Source organism: Theropithecus gelada, chromosome 9 (genome assembly GCF_003255815.1).
Source record: "Theropithecus gelada isolate Dixy chromosome 9, Tgel_1.0, whole genome shotgun sequence".
NCBI lineage: Eukaryota > Metazoa > Chordata > Mammalia > Primates > Cercopithecidae > Theropithecus > Theropithecus gelada.
Genome location: NC_037677.1, coordinates 21,779,281 through 21,807,152, shown reverse-complemented (window position 1 = coordinate 21,807,152; position 27,872 = coordinate 21,779,281). Strand labels below are relative to the sequence as shown.

General features: G+C 39.8%; 1 protein-coding gene across 3 annotated transcripts in view; it reads right to left on the bottom strand.

The window, feature by feature from the left end:
* MPP7 (membrane palmitoylated protein 7) overlaps window positions 1-27,872 on the bottom strand; it is a 292,930-nt gene that overhangs the window by 28,103 nt on the left and 236,955 nt on the right. For all 3 annotated transcript variants that reach the window (XR_003121129.1, XM_025396590.1, XM_025396588.1), the window contains one exon: window positions 7,572-7,742. Coding sequence is in view for 2 of the 3 variants with exons in the window: in XM_025396590.1 (XP_025252375.1) it covers window positions 7,572-7,742 (171 nt within the window). In the remaining variant the exon portion in view is untranslated. The remainder of the gene's footprint in view (window positions 1-7,571; window positions 7,743-27,872) is intronic.

Here is a 27,872-nt window from a genome sequence, read left to right as displayed (position 1 = left end):
ATTTCCAAAATTTGTGTTCATGGCTTATTACCTATTTTAGATTATAAACTTCTAGATAATCTAGTAAGTGTTTTGAACACTGAGGTTCAAAACCAGCAGAAGTCTACTGATATTTGTACATTTCATGTTTATCTTATTATATTTAGTTAATAGGTAAGTCCTCCTCCTCCTCCTTCTTCTCCTTCTCCTCCTTCTTCTCCTTCTCCTCCTCCTCCTCCCTCCTTCCTCCTCCTTCCTTGTCCTTCCTCCTCCTCCTCCTCCTCCTTCTTTTGGACTCTGTTGCCCAGCCCAGAATATGCAGTGGTATAACCATAGCTCACTGTAATCTCTAACTCACAGACTCAAGCAATCCTCCCATCTCAGCTTCCTTAGCAACTGGGACTACAGGCACACACCACCATGCCTGGTTTATTTTACTTTATTTTATTTTATTTTTATTTTTTGTAAAGATGGAGTCTCACTATGTTGCCCAGACTGGTCTTGAACTCTTGGCCTCCAGCACTCCTCCTGCCTCAGCCTCCCAAAGCGCTGGGAATTCAGGTGTGAGCCACTGCACCCAGTCTCTTTTTTATTTTTACAGATGAGGTTTCACTATGCCTGGGCTGGTCTTTAACTCCTGGGCTCAAGTGATCCTCCTGCCTCAGTCTCCCGAGCAGCTGAGACCACAGGCATGCACCACTATGCTGGGCAATAAATATTTCTTATTAAAACCATACTAGGTGCCAGGAATTAGCCTACGTCTTTGCACAGATTATTTTGTTTAACCCTCAAAACAAACCTAGAAAGTAGGTGTTTTTATTATCTTAAATTTTCAGATGAATAACTGAAGCCCAGAGAAAATTTGAATTGTTCCCATGTCATGTGACTACCAAAGGGCGTCACAGGACTGGAAGGCAGCCATCTTGTCCCAGAGGCCCATCTCTCATCTTCTACACTATCCTGCCTCACAGGATATAAAGAGATGGGGATTTCTCCACGTAACAGGCTCTACGCTTCTGATACTTCCAATGTGCCATACACACAAGCTGAAAGGGTTTCTGAGCGAGGAATACACAGAAAAAGCAAATAATAGGGAATACTTCTGAAGGACAGTTACATAAAACTGCTTTGGCTGCCACCAGATCGCACTGTGCAGCGTTGTGCTGTACACAGGCCACAGTGGGTAGAGGTGGAATGTTCTGATGACGACACCAGGGGGCTGAAATGTCCAAGCCTCCACCTGCACAGGCATTCTTGATTCTGGAAAGTCTCTAGATCTTTTCTTCAGTAGAACTATTACTAAGAAGTTTGCATTAATATACCATGCTTACATGACTTTCTTCCTCTTTTTTTTTTGAGATGGAGCTTCGCTCTTGTTCCCCAACCTGGAGTACACTGGTGTGATCTTAGCTCACTGCAACCTCTGCCTCCCAGGTTCAAGTGAGTCTCCTGCCTCAGCCTCCTGAGTAGCTGGGATTACAGGCACCCGACACCACACCTGGCTAATTTTTGTATTTTTAGTAGAGACATGGTTTCACCATGTTGGCCAGGCTGGTCTCGAATTCCTGACCTCAAGTGATCCGCCTGCCTTGGCCTCCCAGAGTGCTAGGATTACAGGCTCCAGCCACTGAAGCGGGCCCTCCCTCTATTTTTCATATAGAGACACAGGAAATACCATTTGCCTGAAGAGAAAATGTGGTCTAACATGACAAAAAGAATATAATGAATATTCTCCATTAAGTCTGTTCTGTTATAATCCAATTGTTACAGATTTAAGAAATACTGCCTTATACCAGCAATAGATCCAAAATAGGAAAAGAACGTGTTGGGGCTAAAGAGTTTCAGATAAAGTTAATTTTCCTAGAGGAATTTCAGACTAAAGGCTAATAATCATAACAAATCTGTTGATCAAAACAGACAAACCAAAACCTGAAATATCGCCGAGCAAATCCTGAACAGCAGAAAGATTAAGAAGAAATCAAAAGTTTCTAGGCCATCATTATAAGGCATACACAAGAAAGCACAAAATTGAAATACAATGCCAAGAAAAGTAGAAAATCAAAATAAATGGCAGCCAATTCACAATCACTAACCAAAGAGGGCAGTGGCAACTGAACCCCTTCAAACAGAGCAACAAGGCTTCTCCCTATGTGCACAGCACCAGACCTCACAGCCTCTGCATCTGAACCAGCAGCAGTAGGCGAAAAGCAAAATGCACCCTAATTAATCAGGCCAGCAGCAACAGCATCACCTGGGAGCTTGTTAGAAATGCAGGCTCTCTGAACCCACCCCAGGCTACCAGATCAGAAACTGCATCTTAACAAGACCCCCAGGTGACCAGGATGCATGTGAAATCTGACAAGGCCTGGAATAGGGTCTGGAGGTCAGAGGGGAAGGGCAGGAGCTCCTCCCTCTGTATATTCTCCAAGACTACCTCTATCTATGGCAATCAAAAAACTATTGAGAGACAGTCTCTGAACTCTGAAGGCAGTAGACCGATCATGAACATAACCTTTCCTGGTAAGTGGAAGACTTATCCCCAGGCTGACCACGGGAAATGTGAACAAATTAGAGAGGGAAAACCAGGAAAATCAGCACTCCTTTTGTTGAAAAATTTTAAGGAGCAAGACAGTGAAATAGTAATGACAGGTGCAGTAAGGAACTCTACCTGGACAGTGTGCAGAATTACTGTGTAGGGAAGAGCAAGGTAAGACCACCAAGCGTGCTGAACTGACCTCAGGAGACCTACGTTGGAAACTCGAGTCATAGACGTGGGCAGGATTCAAGTGAACATAAACGCTTTCACTAGACTCACATCTAAACTTTCACAAAGTAAGGAGGTATCTCTCAGGAAAGTGAATGACCAGTCCTTAAAGAGATTTAAAAAAAAAAAAAAGTATGATATTTAGATCCAGCACAGAGTGTCAAGTACTGCCCTAATTTTAAGATTGGAAGCCATATTCCACAGTAAGATACGAAGCAGGGTTCTGGTGTCCACCTGCTAGGATCTGCATCAGCTCTGTAACTTAACAGCTGCAGAATCTTAGACAAGTTACCTACCTCTTTCTGTGCTTCAATTTCTTCATCTGTACAACAGGGAATAATAAAAGTATTTACCATATAGTCAGACGAGGACTGAAGGAAATAATACACGCACAGCTCTTAGTTACTGTTATTACATAGCATGGAGGAAGGACAGGACTCTCTTAAAAACAAGGCAAAATTTTAAAACTTGCTTGAGACTATTTGAAAGGAGTTGGGAACAGCAGAGGGTAATGAAACATGGCAGTTAGATCTTTGTAGCAGAGAAACTTAAGAAGTTCAAACAGATATTTTGGTTGTCACTGAAGCAATGCAATTAATTATTTACTTAAGGCCTGGAAATCTCTAGAGAATGAGGAAACACTTATTGGCAGAAGCACATATCAAAGGAAATATAAATGTTCTCTGACTGTGCCACTTGGGAGCATCAGCATTTAGCATCTCCAGTTTAGGACTATGTCAAGGGTAATACCCCTGTTGGAAGACAAAGGGGAAATCTCTGAGAATCAGGAATCAAACTTAAGGAATTTCAAACAGGAGACAGAAACACCAGTCATTGCAATAGAATTGATATCACAGGGCTAGAAAAAAAAGGCTTTAGGATTCTGCTGGGAATGAACAAATAAAGTGAGAAAAGGGAGGGGACCAACCCAAATGCCCATCACTGACAGACTGGATAAAGACAATGTGGCACATATACACCATGGAATACTATGCAGCCATAAAAAACGATGAGTTCATGTCCTTTGCAGGGACATGGATGAAGCTGGAAACCATCATTCTCAGCAAACTAACACAGGAACAGAAAACCAAACACCACATGTTCTCACTCGTAAGTGGGAGTTGAACAGTGAGAACACATAGACACAGAGAGGGGAACATCACACACCAGGGCCTGTGTGGTAGGGGTAAGGGGAAGGAGAGCATTAGGACAAATACCTAATCCATGCAGGGCTTAAAACCTAGATGACGGGTTGATGGGTGCAGCAAACCATCATATGGCACATGTATACCTATGTAAAAAACCTGCATGTTCTGTACATGTATCCCAGAATTTAAAGGAAAAGAAAGGAAAGGAAAGGAAAAGAAAGGAAAGGAAAGGAAAGGAAAGGAAGGGAAGGGAAAGGAAAGGAAAGGAAAGGAAAGGAAAGGAAAGGAAAGGAAAGGAAAGGGGGAAGGAAAGGAAAGGAAAAGAAGAAAGAAAGAAGAGAAAACAAAAAAAGAAAAAAGCAAAGCAAAGCACTTGGCCCCAAAACAGAGTCCACACTCAATTCAGAATTGGGTACCAAGAACCCAAAGGCCAAAGGGGAAACAGGGCAACTGAAGTGCATACAATTAAATTAATCTCTTTACTGATGATTTTGGCCAGATGAATTTTAGTTCTATCAATCATCACGGATCTGGACAATTAGCATTCAAAGAGAGGAGAAGCGAAAATACATCAGGTCATTCTATGATTTTTGGCTGACGATGGAATGTGGTGATATATAATTCTGGGAGCGCTATTTTGCTTCAAAAGGTAGCTGGAATGATGCTGTGATATTCTTTTGTCCCGATGACCCTTTCAACTGCTGACCAGTAGGGCTGGGGTTCCATTACACAGTTTTGAGGAGGTTGATTAAGGCACACCCATGAAGAAAGGCCAAGTTGTGTCAGAGGAGTTTAAAGCTTCAGAGAGTTCTAGACCCACGATGGTGGGGAAAACCCACCAGAGCCTATCCCCCGCTGAATACAGCCCAAAACTCGGGACAGTGCACAAAAGGCAACAACCTGGGGACTCTGACGGCAAAAACAAAACCAGGCAGAGTGTAGATGGAGTCAAATCTGGAGAGGTGGCCTCCAAGATAATGAAGTTTCCCATTTTATTTTTCCCTCTTGCTATAGTCTCAATGTTTGTCACCCCAAATTACGTGTTGAAATTTGATCCCAGCATTGGAAGTGGGGCCCAAGGAGAGATGTTTGGGTCGTAAGAGCAGATCCCTCATGAATAGATTAATGCCCTCCCTGGGGTGAGGCAGGGAGTGAGTTTTCACTCTATTCATCCCCCAAGAAAGCTGGCTGTTAAAAAGAGCCTGACATCCCACCACTCCTGCTCCCTCTATCTCCATGTGATCTCTGCACACACAGGCTTCCCTTTGCCTTCTACCACAAGTCAAAGCAGCGTGAGACCCTCACCAGACACCCAGACTTCCAGCTATTAGAATCGTGAGCCGAACAAATCATTTTTCTTTATGAATTACCCAATCTCAGGTATTCCTTTACAGCAACACACAACAGACTAATACATGTCTTGTCTTTTCTTTTTTTTTTTTTTTATTAGAGAATCTTGCTCTGTTGCCCAGGTTGGAGTACCACTGTGCAATCTCAGCTCACTGCAACTTCCGCCTCCCAGGTTCAAGAAATTCTTGTGCCTCAACTTCCCAAGTAGCTGGGACTACAGGTGCCTGCCACTACACCTGACTAATTTTTATATTATTAGTAGAGACAGGGTCTTGCCATGTTGGGCAGGCTGGTCTTGAACTCCTGACCTCAGGTAATCCTCCTGGCTGAGCCTCCCAAAGCGCTGGGATTATAGGCATTAGCCACTGCGCCCAGCCTCATTGCCATTTTATTACATGTCTCTCCCCTTGGCTGAGGAGAAGAGGCAACAGGCACAGAAGAGATGTTGCTGTGGTCTGTGCTGGTGAAGGAGGCGGCACAGAAGGGACAGTGGGGTGGGAGAGGAGCAGGAGGTCTCAGGTAGCCCCAGTGAGCTGGGAAAGGCATGTTCTCTCACTGGCACACCTCTATAAGGATGAGAAGCAGGGCACTGCAAGCTCTAAATAAATTCTTCCTCCTCCTCCGTGAGGAGGCTCAGTATAAATGGATTAGGAGATGTGGACATCATTAATAAAGGAAATTTTGAATTTCTTTTGAAGTATGTGAATATGTGTTTCAAAATAACGCACACAATCTTAATATGTAATGATGCTAGTGTTCATTTCCAGGACCTACAGACATGAGAAACTGCATCATTTCCCATGAGTCACCCACCACCTCTCAATGAACAGCATGGGTTGTAACCTTTCAAAGGACTCCATCTTACTAAGTGAGGGTAATTCTCAGCTTCTCCATTGATTCTCATTTCCATAAGTATTATCAAGAGTTTATAAAAGAACAATTAACAACAGTGATATGGTTTGGCTCTGTGTCCCCACCCAAATCTCATGTTGAACTGTAATTCTCAATGTTGGGGGAGGGATCTGGTGGGAGGTAGCCAGATCAAAGAGGTGGATTTCCCCCATGCTGTTCCCATAATGATGAGTTTTCACGCGTTCTGATGGTTTAAAAGCGTGTGGCACATCCCCGTCGCTCTCACTCTCTCTCCCCTGCTGTCATGTGAAACCCACACCTGTTTTCCCTTCACCGTCTGTCACGATTGTTAAGTTTCCTGAGGGCTCCCAGTCATGCTTCCTGTATAGCCTGTGGAACTGTGAGTCAATTAAACCTCTTTTCTTCATAAATTACCCAGTCTCATGTAATTATAGCAGTGTGAGAATGTACTGATACAAAGAGACACCATGCTCTTCTACTCCAAAACTTTTCTAAAATCATTGGCTTTGATCCTGGAAGTTTAAATATCTCTCACTACGTTTTTAAAGAAATGCACTGAGGATGAAATGAAGACACATGGAGCTTGTGGCTGCTCACACCTGTGAAGGGTGCACAAGATAGATGCTAGGATGCAAATCTGAGTCAAGGCAACTGATGTTTGTGAAAATATCCAAATTCCTTTATTAACTACCTTTTTATTTTGAGATGGAGTCTCGCTCTGTCACCCAGGATGGAGTGCAGTGGTGCAATCTTGGCTCACTGCAACCTCCACCTCCCAGGTTCAAGTGATTTTCCTGCCTCAGCCTCCCGAGTAGCTGAGACTACAGGACTGTGCCACCATGCCCGGCTAATTTTTGTATTTTTGTAGAGATGGGGCTTCACAATGTAGAGATGGGGCTTCACCATGTTGGCCAAGCTGTTCTCAAACTCCTGACCTCAAGTGATCCTCCTGCCTTGGCCTCCCAACTGGGATTAAAGGTGTGAGCCACTGCATCCAGCCAATTATCAACTTTAAAGCGACTCTGCTGACTCTCTAGCTTGAAATATCCTAGAACTCTGCTGTAATACTTTATTTTGCTGAAGGTCTCAATGCCATCTGAAGCTTGTCCCATGCTGCTGCCTCAAAATGCTTTGAAACGAGCTTGCATTGTGTTCAAAAATATTCATTTCTATTATTTAATTGCCCTGATGTACGCTTCATATATTACAACAGTGTTTGCTATCCCCACTTGACAAAGGTTCCACTAAAATGACAGTACCATTCTTCAGAGATGTCTTAAAAGTCTCTGCAAGTCAATTAAGTACAAAAAACTGAAGATTTTGTTTCAGAGACAAGACAAAAGTGTTCAAGAGGAGGAGATTTTTAGCTTGAAAACTTCAAGTACGATTCACTTTGAAGAGAAATTCTTACTAGCTCACTTATTTCCTCAGAATTACACACAGAAACAAGCACTTACCAACCAAGACAACGAGTCTGTATTTCTCATTAGTTTGTCGCCGATACGGTGTCACTTCTTCGTACGTGGGCACGTCAGCTGTGTCGTACTGATCGCTCTTCTTGCATTCATACATGGATTTATTTGTTTTCTTATCTTTTCTACTAAGACGAAAACTTCTTCTAAAACCAGCTGCAAATATCAAAATAAATATATTTTTAGTTAACATGAACCAAAAATGAAACCCTCAAAAAACAAAAATAAAAAACCCTTAGAGTTGGATTGGATTTTATTTATGATAATATTGGTTTATTAAAGTAAAACCCTAATGTTTTAGAGACAGGGTCTCACTCTGTTGCCCAAGCTGGAGAGCAGTGGCGCCATCATAGCTCACTGCAGTGTTGAACTCCTGGGCTCCAGCAATCCTCCTGCCTCAGACTCCCAGGCAGCTGGGACTACAGGCACACGTCGCCATGCCCGGCTAATTTTTAAAATATTTTGTAGAGACAGGGTCTTGCTATGTTGCCTAGGCTGGTCTTGAATTCCTGGCCTCAAGCAATCCCCCCACTTTAGCTTCCCAAAGTGTTGGGATTACAGGCATGAGCCACTGTGCCTGGCCTATTTCATCATAATATTGTCAGAAGTGTATTCAGTCAGAAAAAAATAATAGTACACAATTTTATTGAAACAATAACCTATAATAGAATTAATATTTATTTATGTAGTTATAATAATATAAATTTTATTTGGTTTAAACAATAGAGAGCTCTGTTGAAAAATCATTGAGTAAAATAACTGTATAATAAAGCAAAATAAGTCGGAAGTCATAATTTATCAAGAACTGATTGGTAAACACGTTTGATATGAAAAAGCTAAAAACACTGTAAAAGCATTTTAAATGTAAACAACAAGTTCTCTCATTCATGAACATTAACAAAGTTTCTATTACATCCTAAGCATAACCTAACAATGTACCCATGGCACAGGCAGCATCTATTGTTAAACAAGAAGAGAACTAAATTAGGGAGTGTGTCGTGTAGTGTATGCTTATGCGTCGGTCAGGCTGACAGAAGAAGGCTCACTCACTCAACAATTAGTTGGTCTTCAGCAAGTCAGTTAACTTTAACTGGACTCCAGGGGATGGAATAAATGATCAAGCCTCAGGTTCTCTTCTCTAATGGAAATTCTATGGTTTCATAATGTGACACATATGAAATTAAATAGAGCCAGGCGCGGTGGCTCATGCCTATAATCCCAGCACTTTGGGAAGCCAAGGAGGGCAGATCGCTTGAGCCCAGGAGTTGAAGACCAGCTGGGGCAACATGGAGAAACCCCATCGCTACTAAAAATACAAAAAAATTAGCTAAGCCTGGTGGTGCACACCTATAATCTCAGCTACTCGGGAGGCTGAGACAGGAGAATCGCTTGAACTCAGGAGACAGAGTTTGTAGTGAGCCAAGATCGTACCACTGCACTCTAGGCTAGGTGAAAGAGTAAGACTCCATCTCAAAAACAAAACAAAAAACCCTTATATATATTTTATATCAGTTGCAAAGTTGGAAAGAAAATACAAGTACATTTTAAAGGTATAAAAATAAACTCTCTTCAAAAAGAATATTCATCAACTTTGATAAATAGATAACTTTTTTTTTTTTTTGAGATGGAGTTTTCTCATCACCCAGGCTAGAGAGCAATGGCATAATCTCAGCTCACTGCAACCTCTGCCTCCTGGGTTCAAGTGATTCTCCTGCCTCAGCTTCCTGAGTAGCTGAGATTACAGGCACACGCCACCACACTCGGCTAACTTTTGTATTTTCAGTAGAGATGGGGTTTCAAAACTTTGGCCAGGCTCATCTCGAACTTCTGACCTCAGGTAATCCGCCCTTCTCAGCCTCCCAAACTGCTGAGATTACAGGCATGAGCCACCATGCCCAGCCATAGATATCTTTTTTATAAACAGAGGTATTTTGTAACAAAATGAAAAAAATGTAATAACTAATTTGTGTGGATTTTAGGGAATAGAGTCCGCTGTCTGCATCTGTGGGTTCCATCCATGTGGATTTAACCAATTATGGACTGAAATTTTTTTAACTGCATCTCTCTTGAACATGTATTGAATGTTATTTCATCTGTATTGAGACTTTTGTCCTTGTCATTATTCCCTAAACAATAGAGTATAACAACAATTTACATAGCATTTACAATGTATTAGGTATTACAAGTAATCTAGAGGTGATTTAAAGTACACAGGAGGATGTGCATCGGTTACATACAAGCACATATTTTATATCAGGGGCTTGAGCATCTGCAGATTTTAGTATCCAAGGGGTCTTGGAACCAATCTCCCATGGATGTCACAGGATGATTGCATAAAGGACATGAATAATTGTTACCATTGGGCTTAAGAAATTAACAGGATTCAAAATAAAGGAAATGTGAAACAATTACCAATGACTAACAATGGCTTTATGTGACTCACCTTATGGATTCAGAGTTTAATAAAAATCAATCAAGATACTAAGGACAGAGTGACTCAAGTCCATCCGATAACATGTTTCTGTGGCCCTCTAAGAGTCACTCTGATTTTGAGAAGATATTTGAATTGAGAGACAAGGTTGTTTATAAAGGATCTAAAACAAGGAAGATAGTTGCTCCAAAGCTCTTTACAAAGGTAAAGAGGAGAAGAGAACAGGACAAGTTGTAAACACATGGTTGTCTTATAAGACAGAGATGACATCCAAGGGAAGCTAGAAGGTAAATGCGTCCCTCTGGCCCTAGGATGAGAAAAAGAGGTGGGATTCTAAAATCACACGTGCAGAGAGGATTCAAACTTCTATGAAAAGCGCCAGAGAAAAAGCTGTCTATTACTCTTTGTTCATCTTGTTTTCTAGGTTATAGGGAAAGTTTCATAGAATCCAGAAAAGGGACTTTTTTTTTTTTTTTTTTTTTTAAAAAGACAGGGTCTGTCTCTGTTGACCAGGCTGGAGTGCAGTGGCACGATCTTGGTTCTCTGAAACCTCTGCCTCCCAGGCTCAAGCCATCTTCCCACCTCAGCCCCCTGAGTAGCTGGGACCACAGGCATGCACACCTAGCTAATTATTATTATTATTATTATTTTGGTATAGATAAGGTTTCGCCATGTTGCCCAGGTTGGTCTTGAAGCCCTGAGCAAAAATGATCCACCCACCTCAACCTCCCAAAGTGCTCGGATTATAGGCATGAGACACCAAACCCAGCCATCTTCCTATCACAGACATCACACACCACACCAGAAGTAGCCAACGTCCTCACAACTACCCCTCGTGCTTGAGCGCAGTGGTTCTCAGACAAGGTTCTCTTCCTAATTGCAGAGTTTAGTTTTCCCAAACCACCCCCAGCACCTACTCTGTCCCTGGTGTGTGCTGGCCCAGACTGTAGCCCAGTATTAGGGGGGCTTCTGGTTTAGCACAAAGATGATACATGAGCTACTCTAACAACACGTTAGAATGCTGGTATTTCACAGCATTCTAATTTCATGTTTCCACAGCTCTTGCCTCATGAGAGGCAATTACAGGATAAGCAGGTAGAACTATAAATTCCTTTATAATTTTTCCTTGTACAGAGGGAGGCTTGCTGTCAAGTCACTACAAACTTTTGGCACAGGAATGGATATGACAAGAACATAAATGCTTCATCCACAGGAAATAACATCCAAAAGTAAAAACCTGACAAATTTCTGATGAGCTAAATCACAGCTAAACCTTGAATTTCAATGTGCTTACCAATTTGAGTCTTTACAATTTACTTAAGTTTTTACTTTCCTTTTTTTTTTTCTTGAGACAGGGTCTCACTTCTGTGGCTCAGGCTGGAGTGCAGTGGTGCAAACTCAGCTCACTGCAGCCTCCGCCTCCCAGGTTCAAGCGATTCGCATGCCTCAGCCTCCTGAGTAGCTGGGACTACAGACGCCCGCCACCACACCCAGCTAAATTTTGTATTTTTAGTAGAGATGAGGTTCCTCCATGTTGGCCAGGCTGGTCTTGGACTGCTGACCTCAGGAGATCCACCCGCCTTGGCCTCCCAAAGTGCTGGGATTACAGGCGTGAGCCACCGCACCCAGCCAAGTTTTTACTTTCATCAAAAACAATGAGTTAGAGAGGAAAAGAGAGAAGATAATCAGATCTCTTAAAGTGATGCTGCACGAGTGTCAAAGTTGGGAACCATGTTGCATAGATAGTTGGGTGATGTCAGTTGTGCAACGCTTGTTACAGAACAGGTGCTTGATAAACGTTTACTGAATGGAAGTAATTTTAAAAGGCAGGAACAAAAACCTTATTATCATTCCTGTTTCATCTGCTTCATGTAAATTTCAACAAAGAAAGCATGACACATTAGGCACTTTCTAAGAGTTAAAATTCTAAGAGGTGTCAAAGGCTAACGCTCTGCAAACAAGAAAGCCTTAGAGCTGGAAGAAACTATGAAGGTCATCTGAGCCTGCTCTTTGCCGGGCACAGACGGCGCGGCCATACACTGCACTTGTTCACATCAGTTTTTCTATAGCAACACCAATCAATTCACACAGGTTATGAAGCTTTAGTGCCGTGAACACACAGGAATTCACACAGGTTCTGAAGCTTTAGTGCCTTGAACGATATTTTACAATGCAAAGGAGCAAAGGCAGTGAGGTCGCCACAGGGGTTCCGTGGGAGTAGCTGGTCACTGATTGTTACCAAGCAGAGGCTGGCAGAGTGATCCGGACCAGCATCTAGGCTCTGCTGACTTACTTCTCTACAAGGCTCATTTCCTCTACTTTAAAATACAGATTATAGTAGTATCTGCCTCACAAGGTGGTTAAGGATTAAATAATTCATGTAAAGCTTTGGGTCCCATCTGTGGCATATGGTAAGTGCTTTACATGTTAGCTACAGATTCATGCTACAATGCCGCCAACTACTTAAAAGAACCTTGAAGGCAGGAACATGTATCCCCTGTAGTCCCACAGCACAGAGTCTAGCAAAAACTAAAAAAAGCGGGGTGAGGAGGGGGAGTTAAGAGGCTCACTAATAAGTTTCAAATTGACCAATAGTATAAAACAGACAAAATGTTAAAATTAAAGCCAGATTTAAATACGTTAAATATTCTAGATGCCTAAAGTACCTTATTAAGTATTAAGACATTTTAAATACAACAGAAATAATCAGGTGTGGTGGCGTGTGCCTATAATCCCAGCTACTTGGGAGGCTGAGGCATAAGAATCACTTGAATCCAGTAGGTGGAGGTTACAGGAGCCAACATCCCGCCACTGCACTCCAGCCTGGGCAACAGAGCAAGACCTTATCTCTAAATAAATAAATAAATAAGTTTAAAAAATACAATGGAAAGGTTTAGCATGTATTAATTATTTTTTCATTTGTCTTCATAGATTCTCTTTCTAGGGATATAGCTATTTGTTACGATATTTACATTTAAAGAAAGTATCCTTTCCTTTGGTCTTACTTTTTACTTACTCCCCTGATTCACAAATACATATTAATACTCTATATTTACATACACACACATCTGATATACATACACACATATGCATATATATGCACAGACACATATATACACGTACATACATATATACGTATACACATACACAGACAGGGTGAGAAGAAGGAAAAATTGCCAGCCCAGACAATCAATAAAATAGCCAGAACAAAAGATATAGCAAGAGTTATGAAATTCAGAGTATTTATTTGTGATGATTTTTCAGCCTGCCCCATACTCCTAAGGGCAATTTTTCTAGAATCTGCCCCCCATGGGTAGTCAGAGGTAACAGCACACTTAACACATCCTTCCAGGTAGTACAGAGGCTGTAATTTTCCAATTTCAGTAAAATAATGAGTGATGTGTCAGTACACCTTAGTTAAGTCTGAGCTTAAGGGAGAGTAATTCTGTGTCTGGAAAAGGGAGTTAATCATTTCTTGCCTTCAGATCTTACTTCTCTTATTAAAAGGAAGACCAAAAAATGTGATCTTAAACTGAAAGTACACAGAGGATTCTTTTAGATAAACGTGAACCTGTTTGATTTCAGTTCACTTTCAGTGCAAAAGTCTTAGCAAGAGCTGGCTTTAAAAAAGATGGAAGGGAAAGGGGTACATTAACAAGGAATTTAGAGTAAGGGAACAGCTTTACGTAAAAAATATTTTTCCTTACATTTCATGTTTTCGCAATTTGTAATTGGCTCAACATTTTTATGGACAGGCTTTTTCCAGGGAGCTTACCCACAGCTGCTAGAGATTTGTGTTTTTGAAAGGAACGGCACGTTTAGTTTATTACAATAGGAAAGTGACTTCAGAGTTAAGACTGCAGCTGCAGGTCAGTCCCTAATCACAGACACTGCTTATCTAATATTTTCCAGTAGAAATAATTTATGACTTGTTCATTTATCATTTAATTTATAGCTTTGCTTAAAGTTAAAAATTTAACTGTAAAGGGAGAGATCTGAGTTGCTTGTTATTTGCTTCTTAGTTCAGTAAGACTGCAATAAACATCCCTTTATCCCATGTCACTGATGACTTCATTAGGGCAAATTGCTAGAAACTAGACAGATCCTGTCCAAATGCTTCTCAGATTGATTAATATCAATGTCCATTCCCACCAGCAGTATGTACAGTGGCCCATTTCACCATTCTCTCATCAAAGGACTTCTAATCTCTTCTTTAAAATCTTTAGTGATTTGACAAGTGAAAACTGTACCTCGTTATTTTAACTGTTAGTGGAGTTGACGGTATTTTTTTCATGTTTATTACTCACTTGCATTTCTTCTTCTGCAAATTGTTGGTTTATACATTTTGATCGCTTTGGGATTAGAGTCTTCATAAATACATAGACACGGGTCTCTTTTAATAAGGTCATGAGCGCTTTGTTTTGTTAAAAAGACGTACGGTTTTCTATTTTCCTTTTAACTGTCATCATAAAGAAATTTAAACTGTTTATGTGTTTGAATTTATAAATATCTTTCCTTTGTGATTCCTTCCATTGTTTCTATAACTTTTCCATCTTAGTTCTGATAAATATTCACCAATATTTTCTGAAGTGTTAAAAAGCGGGTTGCATGGCTTTACATTTAATTTTTTAATTCCATCTGGAATTACTGACATGTAATCATGATGAAATCAGACCTGGGAAGTGTGGCTATAACTTTATATTTTTCTAAATAATTAACCAATGGTCCCAGAAATACTCAACAATCCTTTTACTACTTTAATGTTGACACATACGTTGTATTGAAATACCAGATGGTACATTATTATGCCATGACAGAAAAAGGTGATTCTTGGTCTAAATTTAGCTTCTCTTTTTATTTTTATTTATTTATTACTTTGAGAAAGAGTCTTATTCTGTCATCCAGGCTGAAGTGGTGCGATCATGGCTCAGTGCAGCCTCAAACCCCTGGGGTCCAGCGATTCTCCCACCTCAGCCTCCCAAGCAGCGGGACATACAGGCACATGCCACCACACCCGGTTACTTTTCAAAAATTTTGTTTTGTAGAGATGGGATCTCACTAGGTTGCACAGGCTAACCTCAAACTCCTGGCCCCACCTCAGTCTCCCAAAGTGCTAGGTTTATGGACATCAGCCACCATACCTCACCTTTCATTCTCTTTTTAATATCAATACCAAAACAACAGTGTAAGTGGTGGTAGTGGTTGACATTTGTCGGGCACATACTAGATGACAGGCACTACTCAAAGTGCATTATGTGGGATGAATTTAATTCTCACAGCCACACTATGAGGTGGGTATAACAATCCATGTGTTTCAGTAGACTCTTCAGTGTAATAAATAAAGATGGCCAAAGCTTTGGTTCAAGTATTAAATGATAAAATGAAGTCAAGAAGAAAGTTTGAAATATTACCCTATATACACAGATGCATAATAGAAAAAAATGAATTTAGCTTATTTCTATTACATTATGTTAGGTATGAAATAATCTAATAGAAAAAATTAACAAAGAGAACCAATGGTTTAACTTAGGGATTAAAAACATAAATTTTTTCCTGATGGAAGACATTTTCCAAATATAAGGAAACACATTTTAATACTCCCCTGTATTCAAAATACAAAAATATGTAAGGCAGTGTCATTGGCTCCCAACCACTAGGGGACACAAAACTTACTCTCAAATACTTGTAATTTAAGGTGTTTTCACAACACAGGCCCGTGACTAGAAAATAAAACTTTTTGCAAGTATTCCAGTCACTCTAATTTCTCTTAAGTAAAAAATTTTAGAACTTGAGCAGTTGTGATCTGGTCACTTTCAAAGTTATTTCTCGATACTGCATTTGTAAAACATTATTCATCAATAGAGTATTCATCTTAATGCCTGCATACATAAAGAATCATTTGTTATTAAAATAAGTTTCATATTATACATGTTATAACTACCTATGCTATAATTTCAAATGTTAGCAATATTTTTTAACAATTAAAAAACCTGGAAGCAACCACGATAGCAGAAGTATGGAAATGACTGATTAAATTATAAAACACCTTCTCAAAGAAATGGAGTTGAAACTATTAAAATTATGAAACTACATAGTACCACAGACATGCATTTCATATAATAAATGGAAAAAAACAGACTGGATACAATAATCATACTTACACTATGAGTTTTACCTTTTTACTAACATAAAGACTGTTATGGATACAGAAATATAGAAGAAAACATATTTTTTAAAAAGACAATGGTTGTGTTAGGTAGAGAGGGCTGTGGACAATAATTTGTTCTACTTTTCAGACTTACTATAATATTATATATTTTCCAAAATTACTATAATATTATATAATTATATAAAACTACATAATTTCAGATTTACAATTTGAAAAAGAAAACACAAAAACACAAAGTTCACAATATATGAAGAAACAAACAAATGAAATCGTATTGGCAGATGTAGTTGTGTGGTTATACCAGCATGTAACACAAAATACACATTGGTTATGCCTCAGAGGCAAGTTCTAATCATCTCTTTTTTCAGTGATTATGGTAACAGACCAAATTTGTATATTAACAATAGTTAGGAATAGCCACATAAATTCAAGCATAAAGCAAGCAACAAAAGCAAAAATCACGGAAAAGTATAAAAAATGAGAATATAATATAAGAAGTTAAGATTAAGGGCAAGGAAGAGAGAGAAGCAGCAGTCTCACCTAAGCAGTAATGATGAAAAAAAGAGAAGTACTTATGGTTTTGAAACTTACAACCAAACTAATAAAATGGATAAAAAATCTTTTCTAAAATCACAAATTATTGTATTATTTGGCTCCCACAAATACATAATTTCAATGTAAACTTATAATGTAAATATTTGTAATTTTAATGATCTCACTTTTTAATAAAATGTTGACCTTTAAGATGGCATTTTATTAAAAATACATGATCATTTTAGCTACAAACATGCCCATTAACATAAAAGACCCTCAGGCAAAGTCAAGACAACTCACCACCCACACTAATAGCCTCCAAAAATCCCACATGTGAATGAGGGGAAAATGGGACTTGACTTTCTGTCAACTCAAAGAAAATCAATACTATTACATTACCACCTGCAATTTTTCAAATGGGACAGTTTCAATCTTTGATTACATTTCTTTTATATAACCAACCTGGTCTAATAGATAGTATGCATTTCTAATGTTAAAAATAAGTTTTTAATATGTTTAAATGTTATACATGTTTATAGCATGGGAAAAGAGGTCTTCGTGAAATAGTCTTGACTCATAGAGGTTTAGAGAAGGAAGGAATACATTTGTTTGATGCAAACAAAGTCTAGAAAACTGCTTAATTTTTTCAATGGAGAAAAAAATAAACATTTAAAATTTTTTCTCACCTTAAAATTACTAAAATGCAGATTTTTTTAATCAGAAGACTTTTTAAAATCATTGTATGAAAGTTATTTTTTTGCATTTTAAAAATCAGATTCCTTTGACCAAGCAAATATTTAACTGATTCAATAGGTACCTTAACTACAAGGGAAAAAAAAAAATTCACTACAAGTGAACTTCTTAAGAAGATTTTTTTTAAAAATGTAGACATTAATAAAAACTAAGCAGCTGGAAATTATTATATGATATTAGGTTTCTGACAACAAAACATCGAACATTTCTACTAATATAAACATTTTGAATATAATGTCAGTGCTGTTGTAATAGTGCAAATCATAACCAACATAGTAACATGATCTTAATAGAAAATTATTATCAAAATGATGCTCTCATTATATGCCAATCATAAAATTATCCCAAAGACTATAGAGGATAATTAAGAACATCTTACAGTAACAAACAAGTAAAAATCTTGGGAAGAGGTTTAAACTGAGAAGAAATGCTAAATCTAGATGTATTGAAATCTAAAGAGGCTAGGTTAGTCAGGTTCCATATTGATCTTACAAAACAATGTCAGAAAAAAATCACCAAAGAAAAATGAACATTTTCAGGGATTATATTAGCCAATTATACACATGCTAATTTTGTAGATAAAGGGGAGAAAGGTTTTCAAACATACTATTAGAAAATTCATCTCTGCAATGTTGCAGGTTCACAGTTGCTCTCAGTAAATGTAAAGAAATGTTCACATGCCATAAATACCCTTAAGTCTTTTAGCTCATATCAGGCTAAAAATAAACATAGAAACTCAAAGTACCTAATGAAACCACAAAAGTTAATAAAAGATACAATTTGCAATTTTCAAAGAAAAATATTACTTAGATCTTTAAAAGTTTTCCTGATACCACTGACAATTTGTTTTAAAGTACAGCACAGAACATCACCATAAAAAAAGAGAGAGAGGAATCCGTATGAGAATTTAATTTTTTGTAAGCCAGCTAATAAAGAAATAAGTTCTTACTTATGTCTCCAAAATTATGAGAAAATACAGTTACACATATGTAAAATTGTGTATAAAAATATAGTTCTGAACAGAGAGAAAAATTGATTTGAAATTTTAATACGTTTTTTCAGTTGAGTCCGTGCAACCTAAAATTCTCCAAGCAGAAATGGTTTCTTTCTGTCAGAAAAAATATTTCCAAGTAGTATTCCAGACATGCTGAGATTATGCAGTGTCTTTCGTATTCAAGAAAGAACCTGTGTCACTTTTGAAAGAATGCTTCTAAATGTTCTCTATGCATAAATATTATGTTTTGGAAAAATATTAAGGCAGTAATATTTAGACACAGCTGTACTTAATTTGCATGACATTCTTTAATAAAATGATTGAATATTGAATATACGGGAATTTTTACTGGATTTATAAAACATGCAGATAACTTGTTGAAGATCAGTGTGGCTTCAACATAGGAGGACAGACAGAAATAAGAAACAGGATTAGGAAAAAACACCTAGGAACAGATGTGGGTAAATAACAACATTTGAAAGAAACAACAACAAATAGTTTCATTTTTATTTAACTTGATGGCAAACCCCTCTTCAGTTACATTAAGTCCCCAAACTGATCGTGTTTTAAAAGAATGTATGAAGTACTCCAGAGCAAGGGCAAAAGTGAGGAAAAGTGACTTTTCAGGAAATTATTTGTAAGAAAGTATGTTAGAAAAGAGATGCATAAGTGACGCTTTGTGAATTGATTAGAACAAGTTTTCTATAATGAATTAGCCAGAGGAAAACAGTCTGTAAATTTGATCAATGTTACAAAAAAATTACTCTTCAATGGATTATTTTGTACCGCAGCAGGAAAAAGGAGAATTTTTAATGCTGACTGTTCAACCATCGAGAAGCAATTATACTTCGGAAGCAAACACACTGTTCTGGAAAACCGAAAATAAACCAACTTCCATGCCATCCACCAAAGCTAAGCAAAATTTTCAAAAGCCTATAGGAAGAAATGAATTTTTTCTAATAATTCATATATATGCATGTACATACATAAACATATATGATATGACAATCTTTATATACAGGCAGCTCCTGACTTACAGAGATTCAACTTTAAATGGTGTAAATTTTGGCAATTCATATTTACAGCATATTAGCAATTTACCTTCATGTTATTACTATGATTTAATTTCTTTTTAAGAGATAGGGTCTCACTCTGTCACCCAGGCTGTAGTGGCAGCATTGTAGGTCACTGCAGCCTTGAACTCCTGGCCTCAAGCGATCCTCTCGCCTCAGCGTCTGGAGTAGTTGGGATTACAGGTGTGCGCCATTGCACTTGGATTATTACAAAATTTTATGCAAACTACATACAACTTACATTGCCCAGTGAGCTTTTTCCTTTCTTTCCATAATAAAAGCCAAACCTCTTTCATTAATAAACATGCTAACCTCTAAGAAATGGGTATGTTACAGGTCAGTAAGAATCATACCACATAGTGTACTTTCACATCAGTGACAGCTTATTAAATATGGTTTTAAAGTATAATTCTCATAAAAATTGGTATTTAAATCTTGGAGTGTCATAGATCTCTACTTGGATGTCAAGTGGAATCCCTGAACTTTTCCTCAGCCCAACTTACTCCTCCACAGTCTTTCCCATCTCAGTAAATAGTAACTCCATCTTTGTAGCTACTAAATCCCAAAACCATACACCCATCCTTGGTTCGCCAATTTGTCAGGAAATCTCCTCAGTTCTACCATCAAAATATATCCAGAATGGGACATCTTCTCACCACCTCCATAGATAACATCTGCTTCCAACCACAATCATTGTCTGCCTGAATGACGACAGGAGCTCCCTGCTTCTGCTCTTTCTCCCTCAAAATCCATTCCCAACAGATCAGCCAGCATGACCCTTACAAATAGAAGGCAGTTCATGTTACTGCTCTGCTTAGAGCCCTTCAATGATCTGGAGTATAAGAGCCAAAGTTCTGGCCGGGCGCGGTGGCTCACGCCTGTAATCCCAGCACTTTGGGAGGCCGAGGCGGGCGGATCACAAGGTCAGGAGATCGAGACCACGGTGAAACCCCGTCTCTACTAAAAATACAAAAAAATAGCCGGGCGCGGTTGTGGGCGCCTGTAGTCCCAGCTACTCGGGAGGCTGAGGCAGGAGAATGGCGTGAACCCGGGAGGCGGAGCTTGCAGTGAGCCGAGATCGCGCCACTGCACTCCAGCCTGGGCGACAGAGCGAGACTCTGTCTCAAAAAAAAAAAAAAAAAAGAGCCAAAGTTCTTCCTCCCACAAACATTCCATTATCTCGACAACCTCAATTCCTATCACTCTCCCCATTCACTCTGCTCTGGTCACTCTGGTCTCTTGACCCATCTTTAGGGCCTTTGCACACAGTTATGCACAATGCATCCTGTCTCGGGGCCTTCGTACATGCTGTTGGAGGGTTTGCTCACATGCATCCTGTCTCGGGGCCTTTGCACACGCTGTGGGGGCCTGTACACAGGCATCCTGTCTTGGGGCCTTTGCACACGTTGTTGGGGGCCTGTGCACATGCATCCTGTCTCAGGGCCTTTGCACATGCTTGTACCACTGTTTGGAATGCTTATTCCCAACAAGGCTCACTTAGGTTTTTGCTCAAACATGGCCTTCTCAGGGAGGCCTTCTTTGACCACCATATTTACATTTGAAACGCCCATTTTCCCAGCTCCCTCATCACCCCATCTCCATTTCCACCTTACTTTTCTTCTTAGCACTTTATTACCATCTAACAAATTGTTCAGCAATCTGTCTCCACTCCTACTCCCAACACAAAAGTGCTAGAAAAGAAGGATGTTTGTTTTGATCTCTGTTGAAACTCCAGTGCCCAGAATAGCATCTAGAATGTAAAAGGCACTCAAAAAAAATTTTTTTATAAAATCCAGAAATAGCATTATAAGAAAGTTATATTCTATAAATACCAGAAGAAAATGCCAACCAGAGCTAAGGTGGTTCTCTCTCGACAGAGGCCATAGGAACGGGGAGAAAGGGGAGGAAAGGAGACTCCCATTTTGGATTGCCGGTCATCTGCATCAACCAAATGCATATAGTACTTTGAAGAAAACATACAATTTTACGTTTTTTTTATTTTTTAATTTTTATTTTTTGAGATGGAGTCTCGCTCTATCACCCAGGCTGGAGTGCAGTGGCGCGATCTCAGCTCACTCCTAGCTCCACCTCCTGGGTTCACACCATTCTCCTGCCCCAGCCTCCTGAGTAGCCGGGTCTACAGGCGCCCGCCACCATGCCCAGCTAATTTTTTGTATTTTTAGTAGAGACAGGCTTTCACCACCGTGTTAGCCAGGATGGTCTTGATCTCCTGACCTCGTGATCCGCCCGCCTCAGCCTCCCAACGTGCTGCGATTACAGGTGTGAGCCACCGCGCCTGGCCGCAATTTTAAATTATTTTAAATAATTTTGGTATGAGGAATACAAAAAGAAAACAGAAGACAAAAAGGAAGTGATTCACAGATTTGTGAAAAGAAAAATACCTATATGCTCTAAAATATAGCACAGAAGAAGTTAAAACACAACCAGAAGACCAGAAGAAAATGTGAGCAACAGAGAAGGGATGAATATTCATAATAAAAGAAGAGCTCATCAAATTAACAGAAGACTGATGAATAACCCAACCAAAAAAAGGGGGTTAAGAAATGGTTAAGAGGGAAGATGGCCGAATAGGAACAACTCCAGTCTCCAACTCCCAGCGCCAGCGACACAGAAGACCGGTGATTTCTGCATTTTCAACTGAGGTACTGGGTTCATCTCACTGGGGAGTGCCGGACGATCGGCGCTGGTCAGCTGCTGCAGCCCGACCAGCGAGAGCTGAAGCAGGGCGAGGCATTGCCTCACCTGGGAAGCGCAAGGGGGAAGGGAATCCCTTTTCCTAGCCAGGGGAACTGAGACACACAACACCTGGAAAATCGGGTAACTCCCACCCCATTATTGCGCTTTAAGCAACCAGGCACACCAGGAGATCATATCCCACACCTGGCCGGGAGGGTCCCACGCCCACGGAGCCTCCCTCATTGCTAGCACAGCAGTCTGTGATCTACCGGCAAGGCAGCAGCGAGGCTGGGGGAGGGGCGCCCGCCATTGCTGAGGCTTAAGTAGGTAAACAAAGCTGCTGGGAAGCTCCAACTGGGTGGAGCTCACAGCAGCTCAAGGAAACCTGCCTGTCTCTGTAGACTCCACCTCTGGGGACAGGGCACAGCTACACAACAACAACAACAACAACAACAAAAAAGCAGCAGAAACCTCTGCAGACGCAAAGGACTCTGTCTGACAGCTTTGAAGAGAGCAGTGGATCTCCCAACACGGAGGTTGAGATCTGAGAAGGGACAGACTGCCTGCTCAAGCGGGTCCCTGACCCCTGAGTAGCCTAACTGGGAGACATCCCCCACTAGGGGCAGTCTGACACCCCACACCTCACAGGGTGGAGTACACCCCTGAGAGGAAGCTTCCAAAGCAAGAATCAGACAGGTACACTCGCTGTTCAGAAATATTCTATCTTCTGCAGCCTCTGCTGCTGATACCCAGGCAAACAGGGTCTGGAGTGGACCTCAAGCAATCTCCAACAGACCTACAGCTGAGGGTCCTGACTGTTAGAAGGAAAACTATCAAACAGGAAGGACACCTACACCAAAACCCCATCAGTACATCACCATCATCAAAGACCAGAGGCAGATAAAACCACAAAGATGGGGAAAAAGCAGGGCAGAAAAGCTGGAAATTCAAAAAATAAGAGCACATCTCCCCCCGGCAAAGGAGCGCAGCTCATCGCCAGCAACGGATCAAAGCTGGACGGAGAATGACTTTGATGAGATGAGAGAAGAAGGCTTCAGTCCATCAAATTTCTCAGAGCTAAAGGAGGAATTACGTACCCAGCGCATAGAAACTAAAAATCTTGAAAAAAAAGTGGAAGAATTGATGGCTAGAGTAATTAATGCAGAGAAGGTCATAAACGAAATGAAAGAGATGAAAACCATGACACGAGAAATACGTGACAAATGCACAAGCTTCAGTAACCGACTCGATCAACTGGAAGAAAGAGTATCAGCAATTGAGGATCAAATGAATGAAATGAAGCGAGAAGAGAAACCAAAAGAAAAAAGAAGAAAAAGAAATGAACAAAGCCTGCAAGAAGTATGGGATTATGTAAAAAGACCAAATCTACGTCTGATTGGGGTGCCTGAAAGTGAGGGGGAAAATGGAACCAAGTTGGAAAACACTCTTCAGGATATCATCCAGGAGAACTTCCCCAACCTAGTAGGGCAGGCCAACATTCAAATCCAGGAAATACAGAGAACGCCACAAAGATACTCCTCGAGAAGAGCAACTCCAAGACACATAATTGCCAGATTCACCAAAGTTGAAATGAAGGAAAAAAATCTTAAGGGCAGCCAGAGAGAAAGGTCGGGTTACCCACAAAGGGAAGCCCATCAGACTCACAGCAGATCTCTCGGCAGAAACTCTACAAGCCAGAAGAGAGTGGGGGCCAATATTCAACATTCTTAAAGAAAAGAATTTTAAACCCAGAATTTCATATCCAGCCAAACTAAGTTTCATAAGTGAAGGAGAAATAAAATCCTTTACAGATAAGCAAATGCTTAGAGATTTTGTCACCACTAGGCCTGCCTTACAAGAGACCCTGAAGGAAGCACTCAACATGGAAAGGAACAACCGGTACCAGCCATTGCAAAAACATGCCAAAATGTAAAGACCATCGAGGCTAGGAAGAAACTGCATCAACTAACGAGCAAAATAACCAGTTAATATCATAATGGCAGGATCAAGTTCACACATAACAATCTTAACCTTAAATGTAAATGGACTAAATGCTCCAATGAAAAGACACAGACTGGCAAACTGGATAAAGAGTCAAGACCCATCAGTCTGCTGTATTCAGGAGACCCATCTCACACGCAGAGACATACATAGGCTCAAAATAAAGGGATGGAGGAAGATTTACCAAGCAAATGGAGAACAAAAAAAAGCAGGGGTTGCAATCCTAGTCTCTGATAAAACAGACTTTAAACCATCAAAGATCAAAAGAGACAAAGAAGGCCATTACATAATGGTAAAGGGATCAATTCAACAGGAAGAGCTAACTATCCTAAATATATATGCACCCAATACAGGAGCACCCAGATTCATAAAGCAAGTCCTTAGAGACTTACAAAGAGACTTAGACTCCCATACAATAATAATGGGAGACTTCAACACTCCACTGTCAACATTAGACAGATCAACAAGACAGAAAGTTAACAAGGATATCCAGGAATTGAACTCATCTCTGCAGCAAGCAGACCTAATAGACATCTATAGAACTCTCCACCCCAAATCAACAGAATATACATTCTTCTCAGCACCACATCGTACTTACTCCAAAATTGACCACGTAATTGGAAGTAAAGCACTCCTCAGCAAATGTACAAGAACAGAAATTATAACAAACTGTCTCTCAGACCACAGTGCAATCAAACTAGAACTCAGGACTAAGAAACTCAATCAAAACCGCTCAACTACATGGAAACTGAACAACCTGCTCCTGAATGACTACTGGGTACATAACGAAATGAAGGCAGAAATAAAGATGTTCTTTGAAACCAATGAGAACAAAGATACAACATACCAGAATCTCTGGGACACATTTAAAGCAGTGTGTAGAGGGAAATTTATAGCACTAAATGCCCACAAGAGAAAGCAGGAAAGATCAAAAATTGACACTCTAACGTCGCAATTAAAAGAACTAGAGAAGCAAGAGCAAACACATTCGAAAGCTAGCAGAAGGCAAGAAATAACTAAGATCAGAGCAGAACTGAAGGAGATAGAGACACAAAAAACCCTCCAAAAAATCAATGAATCCAGGAGTTGGTTTTTTGAAAAGATCAACAAAATTGACAGACCACTAGCAAGACTAATAAAGAAGAAAAGAGAGAAGAATCAAATCGACGCAATTAAAAATGATAAAGGGGATATCACCACCGACCCCACAGAAATACAAACTACCATCAGAGAATACTATAAACACCTCTACGCAAATAAACTGGAAAACCTAGAAGAAATGGATAATTTCCTGGACACTTACACTCTTCCAAGACTAAACCAGGAAGAAGTTGAATCCCTGAATAGACCAATAGTAGGCTCTGAAATTGAGGCAATAATTAATAGCCTACCAACCAAAAAAAGTCCAGGACCAGATGGATTCACAGCTGAATTCTACCAGAGGTATAAGGAGGAGTTGGTACCATTCCTTCTGAAACTATTCCAATCAATAGAAAAAGAGGGAATCCTCCCTAACTCATTTTATGAGGCCAACATCATCCTGATACCAAAGCCTGGCAGAGACACAACAAAAAAAGAGAATTTTAGACCAATATCCCTGATGAACATCGATGCAAAAATCCTCAATAAAATACTGGCAAACCGGATTCAACAACACATCAAAAAGCTTATCCACCATGATCAAGTGGGCTTCATCCCTGGGATGCAAGGCTGGTTCAACATTCGCAAATCAATAAACATAATCCAGCATATAAACAGAACCAAAGACAAGAACCACATGATTATCTCAATAGATGCAGAAAAGGCTTTTGACAAAATTCAACAGCCCTTCATGCTAAAAACGCTCAATAAATTCGGTATTGATGGAACGTACCTCAAAATAATAAGAGCTATTTATGACAAACCCACAGCCAATATCATACTGAATGGGCAAAAACTGGAAAAATTCCCTTTGAAAACTGGCACAAGACAGGGATGCCCTCTCTCACCACTCCTATTCAACATAGTGTTGGAAGTTCTGGCTAGGGCAATTAGGCAAGAGAAAGAAATCAGGGGTATTCAGTTAGGAAAAGAAGAAGTCAAATTGTCCCTCTTTGCAGATGACATGATTGTATATTTAGAAAACCCCATTGTCTCAGCCCAAAATCTCCTTAAGCTGATAAGCAACTTCAGCAAAGTCTCAGGATACAAAATTAATGTGCAAAAATCACAAGCATTCTTATACACCAATAACAGACAAACACAGAGCCAAATCATGAATGAACTTCCATTCACAATTGCTTCAAAGAGAATAAAATACCTAGGAATCCAACTTACAAGGGATGTAAAGGACCTCTTCAAGGAGAACTACAAACCACTGCTCAGTGAAATAAAAGAGGACACAAACAAATGGAAGAACATACCATGCTCATGGATAGGAAGAATCAATATCGTGAAAATGGCCATACTGCCCAAGGTAATTTATAGATTCAATGCCATCCCCATCAAGCTACCAATGAGTTTCTTCACAGAATTGGAAAAAACTGCTTTAAAGTTCATATGGAACCAAAAAAGAGCCCGCATCTCCAAGACAATCCTAAGTCAAAAGAACAAAGCTGGAGGCATCACGCTACCTGACTTCAAACTATACTACAAGGCTACAGTAACCAAAACAGCATGGTACTGGTACCAAAACAGAGATATAGACCAATGGAACAGAACAGAGTCCTCAGAAATAATACCACACATCTCCAGCCATCTGATCTTTGACAAACCTGAGAAAAACAAGAAATGGGGAAAGGATTCCCTATTTAATAAATGGTGCTGGGAAAATTGGCTAGCCATAAGTAGAAAGCTGAAACTGGATCCTTTCCTTACTCCTTATACGAAAATTAATTCAAGATGGATTAGAGACTTAAATGTTAGACCTAATACCATAAAAATCCTAGAGGAAAACCTAGGTAGTACCATTCAGGACATAGGCATGGGCAAAGACTTCATGTCTAAAACACCAAAAGCAACGGCAGCAAAAGCTAAAATTGACAAATGGGATCTAATTAAACTAAAGAGCTTCTGCACAGCAAAAGAAACTACCATCAGAGTGAACAGGCAACCTACAGAATGGGAGAAAATTTTTGCAATCTACTCATCTGACAAAGGGCTAATATCCAGAACCTACAAAGAACTCAAACAAATTTACAAGAAAAAAACAAACAACCCCATCAAAAAGTGGGCAAAGGATATGAACAGACATTTCTCAAAAGAAGACATTCATACAGCCAACAGGCATATGAAAAAATGCTCATCATCACTGGCCATCAGAGAAATGCAAATCAAAACCACAATGAGATACCATCTCACACCAGTTAGAATGGCGATCATTAAAAAGTCAGGAAACAACAGGTGCTGGAGAGGATGTGGAGAAATAGGAACACTTTTACACTGTTGGTGGGATTGTAAACTAGTTCAACCATTATGGAAAACAGTATGGCGATTCCTCAAGGATCTAGAACTAGATGTACCATATGACCCAGCCATCCCATTACTGGGGATATACCCAAAGGATTATAAATTATGCTGCTATAAAGACACATGCACACGTATGTTTATTGCAGCACTATTCACAATAGCAAAGACTTGGAATCAACCCAAATGT